Raw genomic sequence first — 25,501 nt, forward strand, 5'->3', positions numbered from 1 at the left:
AAACGTTCTTTTTTTTTTTTCATCTCGTATCATGCCTGACTTTAGTGGATCATAACATATCAGGTATGAAATTAATCTGCAGACGCTGCAGACTTTTCTGTGGATCTCAGTTTTTGAGCCATGACAAAGCCCAGAATTTGGCCTGCAACAGACAAGATAAGGCCCCAGGAAGTGTGCCGCATTTTGGAGCCAATTTGACATAGTGGCCAAACATTGTAACTACAACTTCTGGGTCTGTCACGATACCATTGGGCCTAAAAAGACTTTTTCTCATTGACTTCAAATTAGGAAAGAGACGTCTGCTAATCAGTGGATACATCGTTTTGAGTATCAAATCACAAAAGGACTCGTTTTAGTATTGAGATTTCATCCACTCGGCCTGCTAACATTTTGAAAGTCTAGAAGAAACATACGACTAAATCATTTTATCCCCATCCAAGTTATCAGAGGTCCAAACTGTAGGTAGACGGCCCAACGGGCAGAGATTAGATGCTCAGCTGGCAAAGTCTCTAGTGCGCTTGCTCTATCAGCCCCAGTGATGTGGAAGATCTGTTTAATTCTACATCCCCAGGAAGTCAAACTTGGGGCCCGTCCTCCAACACTGGATACAGTTCTCTATATATATCCATAGATTTTGTTGAAGACCCAACCAGCTGGTTAAGAGTGAGGTCAATGACGGTATAAAACAGTCAATAAAACACATTTTTAAACAACTGTGAATCAACACAACCACAAGAGGTTGTTGAGCATACAGTCATAAATGTGCATACAAAATATTTGGCTGTTTGGTCCAGTAGTATGTGAAGTTAGCTGCAGACAGACAAATACATACACTAATGCACACATGACCAAAAGCATGATCATCTCCAGGTTAATAAAATATATTACATCTTTGGTGAAACCTGAGTTTTAAGCTGCTAAGGTATTTAAAAGTAATTTTTTTGGGTCCATTAATTCAAAATCTTATGGTCAAACTCCGTCACTTGCTCTTTAGACTCATTTGAAGAGCGCTTTTACTTATTTCTCTTTTTGCCCTCTATTTGCCTTTCTTGCCCCATGGATGACTTTGTATATCTGTGTATGTGTGTCTGTGTCGAAGTAGAGGGGGAAGTATGTGTGATGGTGCCAATCTGCTGCCAAGGGTGGGTGATGGCTGAGGCGTTCCAGTGTAACAGTGTGTCAGTGAGGGGGAGACGGCTGCAGATTAGATTTAGCTTTGGGAAAATTGAATAGCTGTCAGGTTTGGTTCAGCACGGCTGGCGATGAGGTGAGGGAAGGGGGTGTGTAGGGGTGTGTACTGATGACTGTCCCTCTTTCCCTAACCTCCCCTAACCCTCCCATCTCTTCTCCTGCTTCTCTCTCCCTCCCCCTCTTGTTCTCATTGACCAAAGCATGATCTTACTAAATTTGATTCCTCCACCGCTCGTAGAGGGAGAGGGAATAGAGAGGTGTGTGTGTGTGTGTAAGAGAGAAAGAGAGCGGTGAAAGAAGGAGGAATGCCGTGTCACAGAGTTAATTACAGCGTTAGCAGGCGGGAGTGCAGCCTGTGCTGCTATCCTTTCATGTCCTAGCAGGCCAGCTTTAGCCAACACAGCCACTCACTCATACTGTAATTAGTGCTTTGTTGGTGAGAAAAGCATGAGAAAAGCCACTGCGAATCAAACACCCTGCCTTTGCTGTGGAGAGGTCAGGAGCAGGGAGCGGGGCCCTTTGCTACGGGATTAAAGAACTTAAATTCTTAAAGAGCACAACTGCTGACGCTGTGTTTGTGGGCTTAGAAAATCAAGTGTCTTTTGATGACTTGTTGTGCGGTTTACCTCTTTGATTCATCCCCAATCTCTTTGACTAAGTTCATTTGCTGGCGTGAAAAGTGTTTGATTTAGTAGTTAATTTGTGTTTGTGCGGAAGTAGATTTTTCTTCCCGGTTCCTGAAGTTTCTGCAGAAGACACACACACATGCATGCATAGTGTTTGCATACAGCGTAACACCTTACACTCCATGCTATTAGGATGATGAATGTGAATACTGAAGATAAATATCCACTGTCATCTGTCATTGGCTGATCGGGCCTGGCTCTGCCTCTGTTGGCCTACAGATAAAGAGCATCTCACCGTGGCTGCACCGGACATTAACGGACACACACAAGCACACACACACTCAGATTTCTGTAATTATGACAGATTGCTCACCTGGTGTGCTCCACACTGGACTGCATGCAGAGAGTAAACATTAGGCAACTTGGTAAAGGGGCGGGACTAGTACTATTAAGCACATTAACGTGTGCGGCATTGTGTGAAGGACTGTCTGTGACTTGCTGCTGTCCACATCCATCATCCTGCCGGTTGTTTGGGTCCAGCCTGCGTGCTGTAGGTAAAACTGGCCCGTATAAAGCAATACACTGAATAGACGAGAGGACATCAGACCCATTACAGCTGCTCCATCAATCACAAATACCTCTTTAAATGTCCTAAACCTCTGCATGCTCAGATAATTCTGCTCTATGCTCAGAATTGAAGATGAACTGGCACCTGAGCGTCTTTCTCTCTGTCTTTTGTCTCTTTTACTTTCTCTCTTTATTACCTTCAACCTCTCTGTCAACTCTTCCCTCTGTCAAAATTCTCACCCATGCATTTTTTTTGTCCTTGTGCCTCCCCCAATTATTTTCCCCCTCTCTTTCTCCCCTTCCCTCTCGCACTTTCTCTCCTCCTCTCCCTCCGCTTTAATAATGGATAGGATGCAGCTACGGCACTAAAGAATACATGGGAGGGGATCTTGGGACACACCAGTGTTTGGAGCAAGTTGTGGTGCACACACCCTCAAAAAACTAGTTCCGCTGGCCTAGCACAATGTCGAGCACTCGCTGCACTCTCGGGCGGCCTCACTATTTGTCCCAAGTCACCCCCTCTGCCTCTGCATCAACTCTGCCAACGTACACACACACACTCTTGCACAAACACACACTTAGTTTGGCTGTACTTTACGGAGCCCCGCATTGCGCCCCATTTGCACAACACTTCTCATAGATTGTGAGAGTGCTGCCAAATCCAGCTCAGTGGGACAGCAGCCGCGGCCCCTCCTCTTGATGACCTTCACCTGCACTTGCTATCATCTCACCCAAACACACACACTTGCTACTGTAACACAGGGGGGAAGAATACAGCTATGCATAAACAGCAATGTGAGAGCGCACATATCAGCACACACACATGCACTTTAGTTAGCCTTTCCCTGTTACTCACACTCTACCAGTGTGTGTTTACTTTAGTTCCCTGTTGTGTCTCCTTTACATGTCATGCTATGCTTCTATTGGCTCGTGACCTGGCCTGGCTAATGTGCAGATGACACTGTGGTAATGCTCTGCGCAGACTAAGTGACAAACGATTACTTAGACACAAGGATCAGTTTGGATCAATGCAGAGCCGTATTGATCACATGGTGTTGTTGACATGTGCAGTAACAAAGACAGATACTGTGTTGAAAGTAAGCAGCCCACATTTAGTCCACAGAGAGAAATTGTTGCTTATTTTTCAAGTGCATAAAAGTCAATTTTACGTTTTAGTCCTCACCTCGCCTGTGATTTATCCAATGGTCATAACATGGTATTGGTAATCACTGAATCATCAGAGTTTAACTTATTGCTGGTCATGCTTTAATTTAACGATGACAAAATTTTGATTATTCTCAGCATGAACTCAGCAAAAACCCTTCAATGGCCCACTCAAGTGTTTGGTAAAGCCCAGTTTGAGTTGTGATGGCTTGTTGAGTTGTACAAGACCTGATTGAGCCATCTCAAGTACTTGGTTGAAGTATATTAAGCCCAAAAACAAAATCCCCAGAGTTTTCTGCAGTTTTCAGAAACAGACTTTTTCAGGCTCCCTCCTTCCAAGAGGTTAGCAGCAGGAAAATTGGCATTGTGCTTGTCCATTGGGTCAGTCATTTCCACGATTCCCATTTATTGTCTGTGTAAGCAGCCATGCATTGCATTCTGGTAGCGCAGTGTTGCATTTCAAGAGAAGGAGCGTCCACTCCTCATTTGTATAAAGTTGAATCTAGGCTACTTTGTGCAAATCAGGGGCGTCCGCCGAGACTTGATGCCTCTGGAAACTCCTGAAGAACTTTTAAACTAACTCTTGTCGATCAAAAATGAAGACAGATTTAGCAACTGCATGGCTTATTTCTTGCCTCAAATGTTTTCCGAAACACATTTTGAACTATTTTCATAATATAAAAGAAAGTTTCAGGCAGCCCACGGGCCTAGTGACACACCCATCAAGCATCCAATGCTAGGAAGCAGTGCAACCCCTCACAACAAAAAAACGCCCCTGCAGATAATCTCACTGAAGCACAATAACAGTTAATGACATTGACCATTTCACTCTGATAACTGTGGGATGGTGCAACTTCTGCTCAAAGGGGGTATTCAGATTGTTTTTGAGTTGAAAACAGACTGAGCATAGAGTTAGTCACATCACCAAAGAGGTGTTTTAAGTTGTTTAATTCTGCAGTGAGTGTTGGTCAGCTGGTCTCTTTTGTAAACGTAACTGCAGATTGCTGCTCCTCTCTGTTGACATTAGTCACTAGGTGATGGCGTAGAAAGTACTGACCATATATTACATATATATATATATATATATATATATATCTTTATTTACAGACTCCAGGTCTAATGATAAAAACAGCCAACAGGTTACTAACAAACTGACAAACAAACAATATAGACAGCACTATGTCTGTCCACACACAAATTAAAAAAGGTGCAGTTGTTCAAGCCAATATTTCCAATACATAGAGGTGTATCACTCAGAGTAGGGTCAGTCAGAGACATTATGCTTCCATTCTTGGATCGACACATTCTACACATAAACTTATAAATAAAATTCCTTAGCAAGGCATTGAATGTAGGGATATTACAGGTCACAAACATATGGCTGGCACTTTCCCACCGTGGGTACCTCAATAAGATTCGAAGGGCATCATTATGTGCAACCTTGATCTTATTCATCTTAACTTTGCTGTAATTGCACCAGAGGTGTGCTGTATACAGTGGTGTATAGGCTCTAAAGAGAGCAATTTTAACATCCTTTGAGCACATGTGAAATTTGCGTGCAAGTATATTTGCTTGAGCATATAGCTTACGGCATTGGCGTGGCACATCATCATTATCACAGAGGTTATCTCGAATAATATGCTTGCAAATGTTATTATTTAGCCATCAAATCAAATCAACATTTGCAACCTCTGCCTTTTGTGAAGATGAATCTGAAGCTAACTTTAGCATGTCCGTACGATAGACTGTCCCGATGCTACATTGCCAGCGCAGTTGAATTGGCTTCTTTCATTCAATCAGCATCACATTATTAACAAACACTTAGATAATCGATTATTAATATGAATGTGAAACAATGCTGAATCGCCCACGTCTGCATCGCGATGCGTCTAAGAATCGATTATTTTCCCCCACTCTTAGAAAATTTTTCATTTCCTGTGTTGGCATACAAATCAGTAATGGGCTGTAGAATAAAATAAAATAAAATAAAATAAAAAAGGATCTGTTGAGCTGTTACACCATCATAACGAGGAGCAAGTCTGATGAAATACTACAAAGACTGCATGGGACTTCTTTGTCATTTTGAATGGCCGCTAATGGATTTTGGAACCTGTCAAGTTAGTTTGGAAAATGTGAAAAGCATGGCTGCCAAGAATTACAATTGGCCAGCTGTTTTTGGCTAACAGCAGTAAATGAGTATCCTGTTTGATATTGACTGGAACTGCAGCTCCATAGAAAATCAACGAACTTTCAATGAGCGATCAAGATGATGGCTGTACACAGGCAGGGTGACCGTTGGTTACTGTGAAGGAGGTATCGCTGTTGATGCCCACGAAGTCTCATTAAGTGAGTCGGGCATTGGGAATCTAGAAACCCAAAGTTGATGGTGAAAGAGTTAAAAATGTCTGATGTATTCCGTTTTCTGTACAATATGCTGATGACACTGAGACTTGGATTAGTCCTGCTGGGTCGCAGTAGTACAAGCTGTGGTCATGTGGTGTGTGGAATGATATTTGGCACTCTTACAGCTGAGAAACTGACCTCTGTTTGAATGCCATGGCGTTCCTTAACACTGATGCTGACCACATGCATCCCCACATTTAAAGACAATACTATCATCCATTGCTGTCTGATTTTTAAAACTCCCATCGATATCAGTATCGTCCTTAAAATTCCAGCATTAGCTGTGCTATAGTTGATATCATATAAAAGTAATCATATTTATACTGTAAATACGTAGTGAGTTGTTAATGCTGCGTATGTTCCTGAATGTATTCCATTATAAACTGTTTATCTTCTTTACTTTATACTTTATATTCTCCATTCTTTCCAAATTGTTTATTATATTGCATATATTCAGTTCAGCTTTAGTATCTGCTGATGAATGTTTTGCGGTACTCAAAAGTATTCTTCTCCTCTGTGGGTGGTGCGTTTATTTCCCCCGTTTCTTTGTGAGGCCTTCAAAGCAAACTCGAATGAAACTGCCGTCCAAAAAAGTGTAACTTCCCATAATAAATCTCCACTTGCAAGGATGAATATTACCTTAATACATCCACCACAATGTTTTGCTCTCTCCTTCCACTTTCACGCTGGCTGCTGCTAGAATCAATTTGAGACTGTGAGAATGTATGGAGTGGAATAGGGAAGCAGCAGGCCGCATTGTACGTGCTGCTAAGCATGAAAAATGTTTTCCACGACTCTGCTGAAACCAACTGAATGCAGGCATCTACAGATAGACTGTGGACTATTAATCAGTTCCATGTGAACAGATTAGACCTGCTCTTGGTGCTATTATGTTTTTTGGTGAAGTGAATTATGGCTGTTTGAAAGAAAAAGTGGAGTGGAGATGCAGAGAAGGTACTTCCTGTACTTGCTTCACTTTTGAAAGGGGAAGCTGCCTTTGCTTCATATGTGTACATTTTTTTATTTATTTCTTTTAGTGTAGATATGTTTTCATGCTGGCAGAGATGATGTCAGCCTCCGTCCTGAAGAAACTTCAGTGTGTGTGTAGGTGGGGGGCACACCATGATGGCAAGCCATGTGAGGACATTGAAAGATGGCGGTCATTAGAGAGAGCAGGGATTTGGCACCCACTCTGAGGGGCAATGGTGCATGCCCAACAGACGCAGTGCACCCTGGGACAGACTCCTGAACGCTGATACCAGCTGTGCCATAAGGCCTGTGTGTGTGTGTGTGTGTGTGTGTGTGTGTGTGTGTGTGTGTGTGTGTGTGTGTGTGTGTGTGTGTGTGTGTGTGTGTGCTTGTTTTTGTGTGTACGTGTTAGTGTACAGCTGTTATTCCACTGTTCCTCTTAATAGCCCCAGGCAGCCTTTGAACACTCTATCACTGCAGAAGCACACACACACACACACACACACACACACACACACACACACACTCAGGAGCTGCAGGTGGATGAACTGTGTTGCGGAGTGAATGGGCAAAGTGTGTAAGTGGCTTCAATTATACTGAAATAAAAAAGAGCAACATGGCTTGTATGAGGTTAAATATCAGCAGGACACTTTCATAAATAGCACTGGACAATGCTTTCTGTTCCAAATGCTCGCATTTGTGTGTTCTGCACTCTCGACGTGGAATATGTTGCAGAATGACTTAAAACTCAATGAATTAATCCTGTTAAATCCAAGATGAAAGATTTAGAGAGAGAAGGTGTTAGTGATTTTAATTTACCTGGTTATGAAACTAACTCTTTTAAATTCCCTTTTTTGAAATATGAGATCTTTTATTTCCTTTGAATTTTGTCTCTTATTGTATTTCTTGTCTGTAACTGTGTCGTGGCCAGGACTCCCTTGAAAAAGAAATTCTTAATCTCTATGGGACTCTCCTGGTTACGTAAATAAATTGTAGCATTGTAGCATTGTTCTGTTGCCACTTCCCAGAGTAAGTAATGGGATATGACTGACAGTTTATTGGACTAATAGAAAAACTGTGAAGCACACCACACAGAATCCCTGCCCCTAAAACATTTGTCCATTTACTGTAATGATGAAGCCCAGATGAAAATTGAGAAGCCCAAAGGAATACTATGGAAAACTGCAAACCAAGAGACAGTCAATAGAGTCACACTGAAGCCGTTATTTTAGATTGTAGCTATTAATAGTTTGGAATGATTGGGGTCGCAGTTTTTGTTGTATTTGTCTTTGCATTTTAATTAATTGATAAAATGGATGCGAGATCTTTGCTCACAGAGAGGATGTGCATTAAGTTGTGTTTTTTCTCTCAGAGATTAAAAAAATAAAACCTGTTCATATTTAGTTCTACAGCATGGATAATACACGATAATACCCAACATGTTGTACAATCCGTGGAGGCAAAACACGATTCTCAGTCTGTTTGTTGCTTCACCACTTTCACCCTGATCACGGTAACCATTAGACAGGATTGCCAAGAAACTTTACAGACATTCATGGCCCCCAGAGGATGGAGCCTTCTGACTTTGAGGATCCTCTGACTTTTCTCATAACGCCACCGTGAGGTTGACATTTGTGGTATGAAGTGAAACATCTCAACAGCTATTAGGCATATGCAATTAAATTCGGTAAAATTATTCATGCCCCTCTCAAAATAATTACATTTCCATCAGCCACAGCTTCACTTTGTTGTTAGTGCTAATAGCAAATGTTAGCACACACTAATCTATAGCCCTTTTTAAATAGGAATTGTTCAAATTTGCAGGAAAGCCCAATCAGTCTTCTTTCAGCATTGGCAGTATAAAAACAAAATCGGCGAGTGCGGCAAAATGCCACCTACCTACTTTTGTTTATACAGAATGTGCCTTTTTTTGGGGCAATGGGGGGCGTGAGCAAGTAACAAAACGTGTAGCTCAGCATGTGACGTAAACAGTGACGCACTCTGAGGGAAGCCGCCATTCGCTGAAAATCTGGCAGTGTAAAAGGGGCTTAAGATGGTGATTATGGTAAGCATTATACCTGCTAAATATTAGCATGATAGCATTGTCATTGTGAGCGTGTTAGCATGGATATTGTCACCTTAGAATTATAAGGTTCTATCTTACTAACATAGGGTTGTTAAGTTATATGCATTTTTGGACATTTAATTTAGAAAACAGAAAAACTCATATCACCTATGCTTTTTCAGATGCAAAACTCAATATCTCAAAACTGCTCAGACTGCTGATAGAACCTTATAATTCTAAGGTGGCGATATATGTCACGGCTTAATACTGTGCCAAAGTACGGCCTCACAGAGCCAGCATGACTGTTGACTCGTAGTCCTATTAGGATAATCTCAAGTAATTTGAAACAAGTACATGTCAGCTCAAGTATGTCAGAGCAAGTCTCAAGTCCCTCTAGTCAAATTAAGATGTCTTGTAGGTGTGAATGTTGCATTAAAATAACACAGTATTTCAATGTTTTCTTTTAAAAGCTGTTAATTACGTTTTTAGCTACAGTTTTTAAGACCAAGTCCTTCCAGTGCTTAGGCCTGGTAGTTAAATATGCAAACCCTGTCTCCCATGCATTATTTATTTTTATTTACCTGCAACTTCACAGGATTAAATTTTGACATTTAAACATTTTTGCTTCTTTAGGGAGTCGAAATAAGTCAAGTCGAATCTGACTTGAGTCCAAGTTGTAAGTCTCAGACTACAGCTTTAATATTTAATGCATTTGGACAATCAGTCTTTGGTTTAGCTTTACTGTAGACACCCACAGTGGGGGATAGTTTGGTCATTGAACAGTTTTTACTCCCTGCCAAGTGTCACATTTTAGTTGTAAATGAAACTATTTACTGTTTTCAGCAGTCGATTCTGATTTTAGCTTCTCTGATGACAACACATTTACAGCTGCTGTCACTGCTGTCAACCCACTGAAGAATGGGAAGCCAGCATGTAACAGTGATGATAAAGAAAGACGTGTAAGATCATTATTTAGCTGTTGTTATCTGTCTCGACTTAACAGAGCATTAATCAATCAAAAGCAAAGAGATACAATATTTGGAACATTGTTATTAAGCCCAGCACAAGGCAGGATTCAGTTATCTTTCGGTGTAACCATGAATTTAATTAAGTTTTATAATAATTCAGTGTATTCTTTTGGCAAGCAAGATGGCATGTGGGATGGTTTTTATTTTTATTTTTTTTACTGTATATGGTCAAGTGTGTATGTTCAACAGGTGCTTTATGATGCCTTGAGATGTGACTCAGCAGAGCAGAAATGAAGAGCGGAACAATTTATTTTATTAGAAAAGATTTAGACCAGAGTGCCAAGTGTTAGTCATACCACAGTCTGGTTTCTTGCTCAGGCTTTTTTAGCCTCTAACTGTAAGTCTGACCATGTGGTCGATGTCCAGAGCCCAGCAACAGACCACAATGAAATGCTTCCCAGCTTACTTCTTCTTATGGCACAGTCTATTTCCTATCAGGAGCTGCCTTCTTCTCGCTGTATGATTGAGTGGTCTGTCAAAGCTGTGTGTGCGTGCATGTGTTCTCACAATCCTCCCCATTCATTCACAGCGCATTGATCTCACTTTGAGACATCTCCGCGTTATGATCAATATTATATTCATCCCCGCTGATAGATTGCACTGTGGTGAATGGAGCGGCTATGATGGTGCGGCCAGTCAGGCAAGAAGAGTTTATGATCCCATGAGTTTTATTTGCGTTTAAAGATGTCTTGTTTTTATGTCTGTGTGATTAGCATTTACAGTAAGTGTTTAATTTACATTTTGTCTGTGAGTGTGTATGTGTGTGTGTGTGTGTGTGTGTGTGTGTGTGTTTAACAATCCGCGGGGAGTGTCTCTGTGCCACCAGATACGGGACTCAGACCAACATGCTTTTGAGGCAGGGAGGACAAGCGTGAAATTAATTGTTCCACTTCATCTCCGGCCAGCGCTCTTCTTTTGAGGGAACAATTTGTCGGCTGGCATACAAGGGAGGGTATGAAAGGAGGAGGGCACAGCAACAATTTGGCGTTCCTGGGAGATCCTGTGATCCAGCAGTGATTTCCTGCTGTGGATTTGGGCTGGCGCGCCTGTCCCCGCGCTCAACTAACAGACTTGGAGTGTTTGGAGTGAATGCAACATCAGTCAAAGTGCAATTGTTTCAGACAGTCTCTCACCCCTGGCTCTCTGTTTTCCCCTCGTTTCTGCACACAGACGCACACTCAGACACACACACACACAGCAGTGGCCCAGTGACACTGTGGCAAGAAGGCGACTTAAACTGTGGTTAAAGGTCCCTTCCACTCAAAAATGTCTTTTTCTTGTGTTTATATCCTCTAAAATGTCTGACCTTGACTATACTGACTTGTCTCTGGGCAAGATTTTTCACTAGCAAGGTTTTTTACTGTGCAGTCCCCTAAAATCTGAGATTCAAACGTACCCAAGACAAGCTAGAGTAGGTACGTTACACATTCAAAAGCCAATCCCTGTCTAATACAGGAAACACATATCAACAGGGGAACAGCCTTCGAAACAAAACACCAGCAAAGAAACCTGAAACACCACAGAGTGGACTTGTCAGTACAGAGAGCAGAATTTGTACTAGCATAGTGAAGTTCTGGTACCAACTCGGTGAGGGTGGGTATTTATGGAGCCGTGCAAACCACTGCATTATCAACATCATGGTCCTACAAATATTTCACAATAAAAAGCCTTTTTTTTTAACAAATTAGGGGATTCTGTTGACAGAAACGTTGTCAGGGGACTTTTATTTTGAAACTGAAACGGGAAATGTTGAGTTAGAAATAAATATTTCTATTCATTTCATGTTTGTGACAGATATAATCATTGAAACTGTAGTGAAAGGTGATACAATGTGAATATGAATTTCAAAACACCATTTTCACTTTGCTGAAAATGCACGTCATGCTGAGAAAACAGGCGAACTGCGACCTTTGACTTGGGGCCGGGGTTTAGCTATCCAGTTGCGAAGTGTACAGGATGGCGTTACCTTTTTCAAAACACCCACTGGAGATCTCATCACCGTTGATCCCTGTTCAATTTAAGTACAAAGAACCTCACTTTACCATACTAGTGATGCTCTGGACATGCGAAAGTTTTCCTTCCACTTCTCATCAACAACAGTCTCTCTCTGGAAAGTGTCCCATCTGTTGGTTTGACCAGGTCTGATCCAAAACTGTCAGTTCTAGTGGACTTTAAACCCTGGACGCTGGGGTGGAGCGAAAACATTGTGTGCAGCAGATGTCTCCGTTCATCTGTGAAGTGGTGAGTTTAGGTGGAAAGTAGTCATTAGACCAAGCAAAGCTGACAAAACAATAGGCATCAATAGACATGCTCGATTTGAGAAGATTACATCATAGTTTTCCAGATGCTCCGTTTTACACGTCCATACGGATAAATGGTAAACAGTTTGGCACCTTAGAGGGTGTTTTAGTGACCTAAAACTCAATTTGTGTGTGGATGAGAGATCCAAACGTAGAGGAAAATATCTGTTTACAAATATATCTGGATACGGATAGCCAGGGCCTCAGTGAGGCGAAAAAAAGTGGATGTGCTTCCAGCCCCTTTTCAAAGTTTTTATTTTACCTTTAATGTGGGAAAACCATGTTAAACAAAATATTAATCATAGCAGAGTATTTTTACATACTTTCAAACGTATCTGGAGGGGGACTTTAAATTAACTTCAGCCACGTGACGCCTTTGGGTCCTACCTCTCCTCTTTTTCTTTCCTTCTCCAGCCCCGCTCCCCTCCTCCTCCTTTGGCCATGTTGCCTGTAATTACAAACATGGCTTTGGGGAGTCAGTGGCCCTTTGTATGAAATGATGACACTGCAAGACGTTTGTTCTCCTGAACATGTTTTAGGAGAATAGGTGCTGTTGCACCGTAGGCACAAGATTGTAGCTTGCATTAAGGCGTATAGAGGCACCTGAAAGTGTGCACACACAGACAGTGCACCTCATTCAGAGGGAAGTTATTTCCCAGTTGTGGGCTTCTGTCCTAAATAATTTAGTAAGGTCTTTGTCTGATATATTTAACACTTTTTCTAACTTATATTTAATATTGTATTTTATAAATACATCATATTTTCTATAGGTTGGGAAAAGATAAAACTGATATGTTAATTAGGCTGCAAATGTTTCGTCTGTTTTTAGTCAGATAGAGTTAAAATACTATATCATAATTATTATTTACATTACTTAATATTATATAATGTTTGTGATGACATCATTGACATCAGGGACTATTTTTGATGTGCTGCAGTAGTCAACGTATCTTCATACGACAGTTTGTTTGTCTTACAAATTAGCGCCCCTAGCAGTTAGGTTAGGCTTAGAAAAAGCTGGGCATCCTCATGTTGCATACTTCACATAATGTGACATTACGCACGTGCATAACTTCAAATAATTCAACATTTACTTTTGGTTTCTCATGAGACACGAACAGCAGTCTCCTGAGTCAAAGTCCTGTGTTTGTTTGACCCAACCACCACCCTGACCACCTTTTGATATGCAGACTTTGTCACTCTTTAGTGTCACCTGACTTCATCCTTTGCTCCCATCATATAAGGGAGGACAGCCTGCAGCACATAGGTCACAATTTAAATACAAATTATATCGCATTAATTTTCGTAGGTATACACACAAACAGTGAGCGATAACAGTCTTAAAATGGTTAAAAATATCAATACAACAATTCAGAAATACTCAAGCAGAATGGTGGCTGTCATTTTCATGTTAATATATATTATATTATTGGACTGTTCTTACCAATACATTGATGTGTAAGCAGTATTATAATGTTTAAGTTGGTCTAGGAGGCTAGTTTTTCCTACTCACATATCTTGTGTTTTGTATGTAGAATTTGAATTTGCAAATTAACTGCAGCCGTAACTATCGCTGAAAAATGCAGTGGTGTAGAAAGTACAATAATTCCCTCTGAAATTTAGTGTTGTAAGCATGACATAGTTGTATAAAAAAGAAATTCTCATTATCCTGCTGTGTAAGGGGGTCGGGATTTTAATGGCGAAGTAAAGTTACTGGGGGCAAATAATGTTCTGCAGCATTGTTTTACATTAATATTGCAAATATGATTTGCAGCTACACCATACCTTACAAATTTTCAGTCAGTAACACGTGAATGACAGATGCTTGATATTGATATTTATCCGCTGATATTGAATTGAGTATCCAAATACTAAATAGGGCCATGTTGATCATCAGTGTCTTAAGGTAGTGCGGAGCAACTTTCACTAGAAAGTTTGTCAAACCCACCAGACACTTTCTTCTGTGTACCACGTTTACTCACTTCAGGGGTCTCAGTACATCAGAGAGTCTGTTAAGTGGACTTATTGGTCTCTGTGTCCCTGTGTAGACGCTCCTCGTCTCCTCCAAGACACACACACACACACACACACACACACATTCAGAGGCTTTCCTGAGTCGTGTCTCTTTTGTTCATCAAACCAGACTCATGCACTTGTCGTCAGACAAGCAGGCGGAAGCAAACAAAACAGACGGGGCTGCTTTTTGTGAATGAAAAACCAAAAAACACAGCTTGAATGAGGCAGGATACTATAGCACACAGACTGGTAATTCAGGGTAGCGTGCGTGTGTCTTGGCACATGCTTCTGCGTCTCCTTTATTGCTGTGGATGTTCGGCTTCGTTCAGTGAGCCAGAGAGACATCTGAGCAACAACAAAATCAATCGCTGCTGTTTTGGCTTTTTCATTTACATCAAGGTGCAAATTTATGTTTCTCAATTCAATAATTCATAAGTGAAAAATCTTAACAGTTTATATGTCTGTTAATGTGTGTGTGTGTGTGTGTGTGTGCATATGTGTGAGGGAGAGAGAGAGACGGGGAGGAGGAACGACTCAAAGAGCAGCGAGATTGTGGGCCAAGCTAAAGTGGGCTCTGGTGACGCGTAAAATGAGCTGGGATTTGGGGGATTGGGGTTCAGTCTTAGTGTGAAATGAAGTTTTTCCCCTTCATTAATCACTTTATTATCAAACCCCAAGGAAATGACATACATAGATACAAACACGTGTGGTATTATGTCATTCTAACACTTCATTATGATGAATGACTAGCAGATAGACACACAAAAAACAGTCCTGCCATCTAATTCTACATAATCTGTCGGATCTATTGGGTGATTATTGAGGTTTTTATTGAGTTTTTCAATGCAGGCTTGCACATGTCTCTGTTTCTCCGTGCCGAAGTGCAGCCTGGATCTGGGGATTCTGCCCTCTGATTGTTGTCCCATAGTCAGAGCACACTGTGTAGGAGAGAGATTAGCAACATCAGCTCATTCATGTGATGCAGCACAGCAGCGGGGCGAGGGAGGAGATAAAGAGGGGGGATTGACTTACCACAGACGATACGTGTCACCACTGCGTGTCTGTCTTCAGCACAGTTCAAACTACTTTTTGTAATGGACACATGAGGTAGCCTTAACAGCTTGATATATATCTTGCTAGGGGGAGAAGTAATTTGTGACTGAGCTGTAGTTCATGGGCAGACACAGTTATTTTAGCTTAGAGAAGCACTGTTTGGTACTCATCATCGAGCTGCTCCATTGGAGCTGCTCTGCGATGAAGAGACCAAGACTGGCTGCACAGGGCAGCTTTATCATTGCACTATATACTGTATACAACACTGATCCCCATCCTATTAAGCTGCTGTCAGTCACCCAGTGGGCTAATGACGTTATTGCTAGCTAACCGAAAAAACAGGAAATCATCCATCTAACAAAGATGAACAATAAACAGTGAACAGTTTTTCGAATGTGTCTGATCAGTCATGTTTGCAATGTCACATGGACTAATTGTACAGTGGAGATAAATGGAATTTCTTTCGTGGTGCACACAGCTTAAGATTTTTAAATGTAACCTGTCAGTGCTGTGAGCACCACAAATTAAACTCAATTCCCCTCCATTGTAGTGGTGGCTGCAGAGATCTCAGTGGTTGATGATATCTGAAAGGTCGTCAAATACCAATGCTCTCCATGCCGTGGGATACCGACGTGGTAGGCTTTGGCATTTCTATGAGACGCAATGGGCTTTCATCTAACTCCAGTGTATACCCATCTGCGGCAATATTTGACGCTCAGAGCAATTGACATAGTATAAAGAATGAGAAAGTTCACCTAGGATGGGCGTGAGGGGTGGTGGATTGGTCAAACAAAAACAGACTTTCACCCATGAGACCGCTGCTTGTGTCCCATTCGACCCACCAAAAGTCAATGTTGTTTTAACAATACGTCATTTACGTCCATCCATCTTGTACTTGCCTCACTTGTGATGTATTTCTGCCATGTTACATATTTATTTTCACCCAAAATATGATGCTTTTTCTAAACCTAACCAACCTAACTGTGACCTAACAGCTCTACCCATGTGTTAGAATGTGTTTCATCCAGGAGACAGCCATAGGTCACACACAGACATTAAAGGGTGTGTCTTACAGAGATGTCAAGGGGTACCTTTGGCATTGCTATCACACACTAACGGGTGTGAGAAAGCATTTGTATTTGATGACCTGGGATGGGAAACAGGTAAAAAAAACAGAACTGCTTCTTTATCAGCGGCAAAAAGTTTAAGCTGAAGCCCGCCAATTTTAGGTTAGCAGAAATCTCCCTGGTGAAATGAGTATGTGTACGACTGGTAAATCAGGCCAGTGTCCAGGTGCACAACCCAGCAAACACAACAAGCCTTGGGGAAAGGGGAAAGGGAGCATTATTTTGTGCTCAACAGCATGTGTCGGCCAATACACAGTTCTTGTGATACTGTGTCACTGCTCAGCAGCTAGACTAGTGGACACAAACAGGTGCTCAAGCCTAGCATTACATCCCAATACAAGCCACCACATCCAAAGCAAATAAGTCCCAGGAAGTGTGAGGTACCTCTCAGGTGACAAGACCAATTGTTTCATGAGCAAAATCTTGAAAATTGCACCAAGTCAATTACATGGAGCAACTCAGCAGTAACAGGTTTATTGTATTAGAGTAATATTTGGCCTTAAGTTGCCAATGAAGCTTTCCTGTCCTCTCTCCTGGGAAATGGTTGTTCTGAATGTATGTCAATTGGCTTTCCTGTGACGTTGATGTGATGTGAAGAGGATAGCTTCAGGCTAATTAAGCCTGGTCTGCTCTGGTAAGCCTGACTGAACATAGTGCTGCAGACAGCCTGTGGTCAGCTGCACCCTCTTAGCCACTCGCTGACCACACGAACACGATCGCAAACACATAAACACTTCGGCTCAGGCTCCGGGCGCTCAGTGCTTTCCTTATGCCTTGGTGAAGTGTTTAATATTTGTCAGTTCTGGGCCAGTTTCATGGACAAGGATTTAGCGGAGCTGTAGACACAAATATACTGATTTCAATAGAGAAGACTTAGGAACTATCTTTAGAGAGAATTCTTAGCTATGACTGCGTCCATGAAGTCAGCCCATTCATTTTTATAATTAGCAAAGGAAGTGGGTGCAGAGAAGAAGAGGGATGAAAGAGGAGGGGAGATACACCAACTAGAGAGAAGAAGAAGCTCTCGGGAGTTTGTAAAGGAAGAAAGGATAAAGAGAAAATTGGTAAAGAAACCAGTCAAGCCAGTTCAGTTTTGAGCCGCCACTGACCTGTCAGCTTTAACAGCCCACCACCACCAGCCAGGAACCAGGATTGGCTTTAAACCTGGATTTTCTGTTCCTCTGACACACTGCAGTTGTCAGTCAGCCAGTGGGATTATCGCTCTGATTTTCATACGGTTACGGTCGCTGTGATTTGGCTTCTGAGTCATCAGCCAGTCACTTTGATTGGCCACAGAAGATGTTATTTGAGGCTGCAATTAATTAGCAGTGCTGCAGGGTGAGGGACAAAGGTTGGTTTTAGAAAATGTAAAAGTTGTGGTAGTTGGTAGGGAGAACAGACCTGAGGAAAAATGCTGTATCTAGAAGGGCATTAAAGCAACCAGTATTCAGGTGTGCCCTTCTTGTCTTTCTTTTTCCTTCTTTCTTACTACCCGTCTTTCTTTCCTTCCCTCTTTGTGTCTGATCCAATCTTTACCATATGCGAAACAGAAGCGTTTTTGGATGGCTGCACCGGGGCTTTTGAAGACAATTTTGATACTCCAAACTGTGACATGCAAATGAAATTGGCAGCAGAGGCACCACTTCGGCAGCGTTTCAAAGGCACACAGACTGTTCAGTGTTATGGTTGTGAACAGAGTGTTGATGCTATGATATGGAGATAAAGATGAAACATTGAGTGTTTCCCCCCTGACGAACCTGGTTTTAGTGAACCATTCCCTGGCTTTTTACCATTAGTAGCTCGTCGCTGTTCCTGCGGCTCGTCGCTCCACCTGTCTGACATGATTCTGTTATAAGTTGGACACACATCTCTTCAAGAAGTACTAAATCACACCCTCTTTTCTCTAATCACTATAATTGCTATGAAAAATCCCTTCCACCTTAGCTCTTCTTTTAATGCTATGTTAAACCAAATGTAAATTCAGCGATTTTAACCTCATTCCCTCTACTTGTGCCCACCTGCAGCTCTTCAAATACAGATAGCATTTATTTCACAACGCCCTCTGACCTCCTACTTCAATATTGTCTTTCCGTGCTCTCTCTGTTCATCCATCACCCTTAACATCCCTCCGCCTTCCCTCTCTTCCTCGTCCTACCTGTCTTTGCATCTCTTGAATCTCTTTGCACCCACACAGTGTTTGCTCTCTCTATCTTTTTTTTTCTCTATCTCTTTCCCGTCCCCCTTTATCAGTCTTTTCCCTTTCTCATGTGTTTGTCCGCCTGGCTTTGTCTTTCCCTTGGGATGGAAGCAATCAAGCAGTGTACCCATAATTCTTACAAGATAATAATCAATGATCAAATTCAGTGTCCCCTCTCAGTGTCCCTTTCTGTGCTTGATTGTTTTCACCAAGGGCTTTTTTTCTCCAGTGGCATTGCACAAAACACTGACTTGTCTCGGGCGTCTTTCACTCAAGTGAATGAACATTTTGCTCAGCCTCCGTGCTTTCACTTATCACCTTCAGCTACAACTAAAGAATTCACCCTTATCGAAAGTTTTGGTACGAAGCAGAAAAAAAATATTCCCCTCTGTTTGGCGATGTCCTGCAGTTTTTCAGATGATTGCCTAAATCCAAAAGCTGCCGCCTGAGTGTCTGATGCTGTCCCCATTCCTCCTCCTACCGTGATCCCTCTCCCCTCGCCGTGCTCCTCGTGTGTGTTGCTGTACAGGAGCAGCTAAGAGCATGCGTCTAAGCAGGTTGGCATAACATTAGAGGGGGCATGCTATTTGATATGGCGGTAATCTCCTGTTAAATCCCCAAAGAGTGAAACACAGCCGCCTGCAGCTTTGCGGAGATTTCAAAAAATATTTTCCTTCTCTTCTTCTTCCTCTTTTTTTCTCCACAAGTATACCTCCTCACTCAGATCAGCTCTGCATATATATGTGTGTGTGTGTGTGTGTGTGTGTGTGTGTGTGTGTGTGGCATGTATGGGTGTGGAATTAGCAAGACTTAATGTCACTGTCCCTGGTTAAAGCGCTGGTTAAGCCGGGCACCCTAATATTGGTTTATAGCAGAATAATGTGATTTAGTGTAGGGCAGATACTGAGGGCAGCAGCGTGTCATCGGTCCCTAATGTGTGGTTGGTAAAACTTGAAGGTGGCTGATAATTCTCTTGGCTGAGCTGATTTGTTTCGTTTATATGTAGATTAGTTTGGAGAAGCAACTCTTACTAAGCTATGTTCCTCTCTTGAACCACTGATAATGCATTCTTAGTTCTTTGTAGCGTTGATACTGGTCCTTGGATGTATATAGTAATTTTACCACTGCTATTTCTGGCTGCCCTGTATACACAGCACCCATTGTATGTCTGCTCATCCTGGAACAGAAATCCCTTCTATGTAGTTGAAACAGGGTTCACCGTGCATCCTCCACTAGTATGCAGTTAAACTAGGTGTCCTTCTACACAGTGTTTCCTACTGTCTTCCTGTGAAACTCTTTTTGTGACTTTTTTCTATCCAAGATCCACAGTATATGTTAGATTGTGTCATATACTGCAAAGAGTTTTCTGAGGCTAACTTGATTTTGGTTTCTATAAACTACTTTTTACTCACCACCTAAGAATACCTACAAAATATTAATGCTTTCATGACTGACAGTAAGGTATGTTCTGATCACTTTATAGAAGCTGTCTGCAACATTCAGAGTATATCTATGATTAAGACTCTGAGCTGGAAGGCAGCAAGCAATGCTAACAGTACCAACAGTGCAAGCAACGGCAAAGGTGCTGACAGAGTTATCAGTGTTAGGGTGAGCATTATGCTTCCGCAAGATACTGCTCCGCCACTGTGGGTCAGGATGCTGTTATCAGCGGAAACCACTGCGTGAGCACAGTGCAGAGAAGTGGCGATTAGCAGGCCAGTGGAATACACACACAGTAACTCACATGCACTAAAGCCCCGTTTCTACCAGACACCGGTATGGTACCTTTGGAACCAAAAGTAACCCTTCAGACATGTTCAGTGTTTCTACTGCAAACAGTGCCCTTAAATGTGGGCAGAGTTGTTGTCACTCACTGCTCTGTCCAGCACTCACTGTATTTCCTCATTACCGATGACAGAGATGAAGTCTGAACTTCGCTTATGGTCCACAGTACAAGGCTGCACGCAATTTACAGAACAAAATAAAACAGGCTGCAGTGAGAGTCTCTCTCCATGGGATATTTAAAAGAGCGGGTTTGTGCATTTAGTCCTTCTCAGGCAAGCTCTGGGGTTTTGTGTTGCTGTAGCCCACAGGAGTTTTGAGTGACATAACAAGTAAACGTTCCACCTTAAAAGTTGCCGACAGTCGGATCGGTGAATTAAGTTATTTTTTTCTCCGACTCCAGCTGCTGTGAGAGGCAGCAAAACATCCTTTCATCTTATAGTTACAGTCTACTACTAAAACTCTCCACAGTATGAACAGTGGTTACATGAGCTTCAAAACCAGCCACAACTCAGCCCTGAGCAGAGTGACCGTGTGCTATTGACCAATCAACAGACTGCAATGTTCACAGCTCCACCTTTTAGTACCAGATCTGTGTGCTAGGTACCCCAGCAGACGGTACGGAGCGGTTCCATTGGTACCATCGACAACTTTTCACAGTGGCCAATGGAAACGGGGTTTAACATGCACATGTGACCAGATCCATCCACCACAACAAAGAACAGAGGAGCTTGCATTGCAGCACACAGAGAGGGAGTGTGACGTCACTCTCTGCTCAGGACGCCATTACTCCACCATATCTAAACATAGCAAATAGAATAGCAATGCTCTGAATTTAGTACATAGCACCTTTAAACTCATGACCTATACAAGCAGTTTAAATGTGGGATTATCATATTTTTTTGCCATTACCCCACTTTGCCTGAGCAATATGGTTATTTATTAGATATGAGAAAAACAATGTGTAGTGACATTACTGTGGTCAGGACACTGAACACAGTAAAGTAAAACATGTCTTTTTGGAGTTCATTGGAATGAAAACATGTTGTTAAGGGATTAAACTGATGCAGTAATTGTAACCTGTTATTGTGAATGTGTGATTTTCTTCTAGAAATACAAGGAGTTTGAGCGGGCAGTGCGGGTGGAGGAGATTGATGGGCTGCGGCTGGTAAAGAGGCTGGCAGAGGACATGGAGGAGATGTTTCACAAGAAAGCCCAGGCAATGAAGGTACGTGTTTATACCAAAATCGTAATCCATCACACATCCATCACACTAACCCTTTCTCATAATGTTCTGTTTTGTTATATTTGTAACCATCTACATTTTACATGAACTGTTTAACACACAACAGTGACTGCCTAATTACAAAAAAGAAGAAAAACAGAAATGAGTTTCAGTTGTAGTGGTGCATTTATTCCCAGAGAGGCTGGGAATGAAAAAGCAAAGGTACTCGACTGAGCTCAGTGAAACCACTTGGTACAGTATTTATTTCACTCTGCTGACCCGATGGGATGTCTGAAGAAGTCCTGTAGTGTCACATTGCCACAGTGAAACCAGACACATCTTGCGTTTGCTGTGTGTATGTGTGAGAGAGATATGTGAAAGAGCGGGTGTTGTGGGTGAGGTGACAGACAGAGAGGGGCTGTGAGCCACCCATCAGTGTCTGTGTCACTTTATTGATCTGCTCAGACCAAACATTAGTATCTAAGAGGCCACTTTAAGACTAGGCTGAAACTAAAATCATATGATTTTGATTTTTTAATGTGTCTATCCCTTGTTTTGTCCAATTCTGTGTGTATGTGGACTGGATAGTATGCAGTGTTAGTATCCTGTGGTGGACAAGTGCTGCGGTTAAGTATAATTTTTAGGTTCCTAATGCTTTTACTTTTTAAAATAGATTTCAGTTGGAAATATTGTACTTCTTACTCCACCATATTTATTCTGAGTCACCTGACTCCGAGTCAGACGAATCGGATTTGGCTGTTGTATACAAGTATTCATCTATAAGTTCCCCTTTTCCATATAGAGTTTGAGAGTTTGACCGAGGTCTGGCGAAACATTAACGGTGACAGCAGTGTTTACATAATATAGTTAACAAGTTAGCCCTTTGAGCTAATGTGTGCTAACTACTAGGGGTGTAAATCACCAGTTTGATCATGACACAGTAATATATCAATTATTTGGACAAAGATACATTTGCCGATATCGCAAAATCTGCCACAATATGATATCAAATCGATTCATCTCAGGGGCCTGCGATTGATATGAGATGATATCATCTGCCCATTTAACACAGTCAGTTACAGAAGAAGCTGCCACCCCCTTCCTTTTTTGCTTATGCCCATAACAGCTAAAAACAACACATAAATAACTGTAAATAATTGTAACTGTGAAGTACAGTAAAGTTTACTTTAAACTGACTTTACTAACACATAAAACAGGACATGGAATAAGTTGACCTACAGGGCTTTCTGCCAGTGAGCCCTTTCTGGAGGAAATCTTTTTTAACTGACACCATTTTCTTTATCCTCAAACTTCAGGACTATCTGTCTTGAAGGCAAACTTCTCCCAACATCCATAAAACATGGATTAATAATAAGATTAATGACAAGATCATTTAACAAAAGTATATATTTTGGCTTAATAATAACTGCCAAGGTCCATTGACAAAACAATTGTTTTTTAGTTACCATCATTAGCTTAAGCGCTTTGACTTTGCATAAATTAGCCTAGCGGCTAGCAGACTTTCTCTATTTATGGCTCAACAGATTACATGTATTATTTATACTTTTTTTTGTCTCCTGACAGAACAGCATGCATGTTTTTCAACCTAACATTGTTGAAACATAGCAGCTAATGTTGCTGCAAGAAGTGGAGTGAGACACTCGTACAGGCAGTGATGGACATTGTGTCCTGAGTGTTATAGTAACGGCTTTGTTTACAGACGTATTTTCTCCGAAATTGAAAATATTTCCGCACTACTGATTTATTCCTGAGTTAATAACGTTGTCCTCATTGTCTTTTTCTCAGCTGCTTATCTGCCTGCTGCTGTTTGACGGTGACACAGAATTCCAAAATAAAAGCGTATCCTAAAGATGTTGATATAGATCGATGTTTTTAATTTGTATCAATGTAATTGGGTCATTGATCACTGAATCAATACATCGATCCAGATTGATGGATCATTACACCCCTACTAACTACACAATACTCGAAATCCGCAACATGTTTTTTTGCAGACACCAGAGAACAAAAGCCGGATTGTATCATATTTAGTTGCTGTGAGCTGTAACTTTACCACCACGAGCAGAAGACAGAAGATAACATTATCTCAGACTTCATTCAGACTCAGCCTGGTGTTGCGTTCACATGCTCCTTGAATGGCCCCATTCCCTGAGTTGGGAAGTCGGCCTCCACCAAGGCTGATTGCCCTATCGTGCAGTGTTAACAATAGTAAAAAATAATTTGTGTATCCACCGCAGGATTCAGATCCACTTCAGAATTTAATGGCTTCTTCCTTGGCCCGTGCTACACCCGTCCACCAAGATTCATTAAAGTTGAGCCAGTAGTTTTTCATTATCTTGCTGACAAAAAAACAAGCCAACCAACCAACTAACAAGCAAACCAAACCATAAACACAACCTCCTTGGCGGGAGGCAGTAAACCCTGAAAGACACCATCCTGTATAATGAGTCCTTTTCCTTTGATTTAAAATGTTGTTTGTTATTTTTATGTACTTTTACCTAAATGCAGGACTCTCACTTATTTTAGAGTATTTGTATACTGCGGTATCTTTGTTTTTCTTAGATAAAAGATGTATAAGCATGATTTACCACTGTAGTACATGAAAAGTATGAACACACTTATCCACATCTGTGTGTGAGCATGTCTGCATGTGTGTGTGTGTGTGTGTGTGTGTGTGTGTGTTTGTCAGTGTTGTAACAGGTGCAGTTCAGGATGTGTCCACGGTGCACTGCCTCTCTGGCTGCAGCTCTAGCTCCAGGTGATAGATCCTATCAGGACAACATGGTGCTGTTAACAGAAATTGGATTTCTCTCAGAGAGTCTGGTCCAAGAATACAAGCAGAAAGGAGAGCGAGGGAGACGAGAGAGAGGGGGCACAGATAGTGACAAACCATTTCCCTTGCTTTAGCTGTGCTTGTGCCTGTGCTATTATTCTTACGCATGGTACCTTTGCCCGCTCGTATTGCATGACCATGCCCGTTGTACTGTGTTACATTCCCTTTGAAAGCTTTCACATTTCCACCCGTCTACATGCACAACAGTCGTCACTGAGCACACAGAGAAGCTGAAGTATTTCATGCTAATATGAGTCATCTGGCATTTCAAAAATATGACTCCTACTCTTATAAAATGATCGCTGGCATGAAAGCAAGGTTCTAATTGAATATTGTTACTGGTTATGTATTAACTCCTTAAATAGAAAATGGAGGACTTAATCAGTTTTCTAAGAATAATGAACATGGTTTTGGAATTAAACCACTGCTTTATGCTTTCCAAACCAATATTAACTGTTTTTAAGTTATGTAACTCCTTACAGAGACAACTTGTTGCAACTGTCTGATGAACTTATTCAAGTCTGTGCTGTGAGATTAGATGTATTGAATCTAGTAACAGTTTTCTGTGGGTGTCATCTACTTGAGAGTGTGTTAAACCCCCGGAGATAGGAGGACTCGGTTGGCTAATGGCTTCTCTAAAGCCGCCTGCCCGAGTGCTGGATGCCTCATAATTGTACATCTCAGTAGGATTGAGTGTGCCAGTGTGTGTTCATATGAGTGTGGAGTGAAAGTTATGGGGGTTGATGAGAAGATGAGACAGAATACTGGTCACAGGGGTGATGGAATTGCGCTTTAGCAAAGACAGATGAAAGCTGGGAGGAAAAGGAAGAATAAATGTTATAGGGGGAGAAAATTGGAAGAAAGTGAAGGAGTGGGGGAAAAAAAGGGGCCGCATGCACATATCAGTGGAGAATTTAACCCTTCTCTGCTGCTG

At 41.7% G+C, this 25,501-nt stretch overlaps 1 protein-coding gene across 1 annotated transcript in view; it reads left to right on the plus strand.

Annotated features, from left to right (window-relative positions):
• Positions 1–25,501, plus strand: part of cacna2d3a (calcium channel, voltage-dependent, alpha 2/delta subunit 3a) — a 146,166-nt gene that overhangs the window by 7,098 nt on the left and 113,567 nt on the right. The window contains exon 3 of the mRNA XM_050065576.1: positions 21,600–21,716. Coding sequence (XP_049921533.1) covers positions 21,600–21,716 — 117 coding nt within the window. The remainder of the gene's footprint in view (positions 1–21,599; positions 21,717–25,501) is intronic.

Source organism: Epinephelus moara, chromosome 16, assembly GCF_006386435.1.
Source record: "Epinephelus moara isolate mb chromosome 16, YSFRI_EMoa_1.0, whole genome shotgun sequence".
In the NCBI taxonomy this organism is placed as follows: domain Eukaryota; kingdom Metazoa; phylum Chordata; class Actinopteri; order Perciformes; family Serranidae; genus Epinephelus; species Epinephelus moara.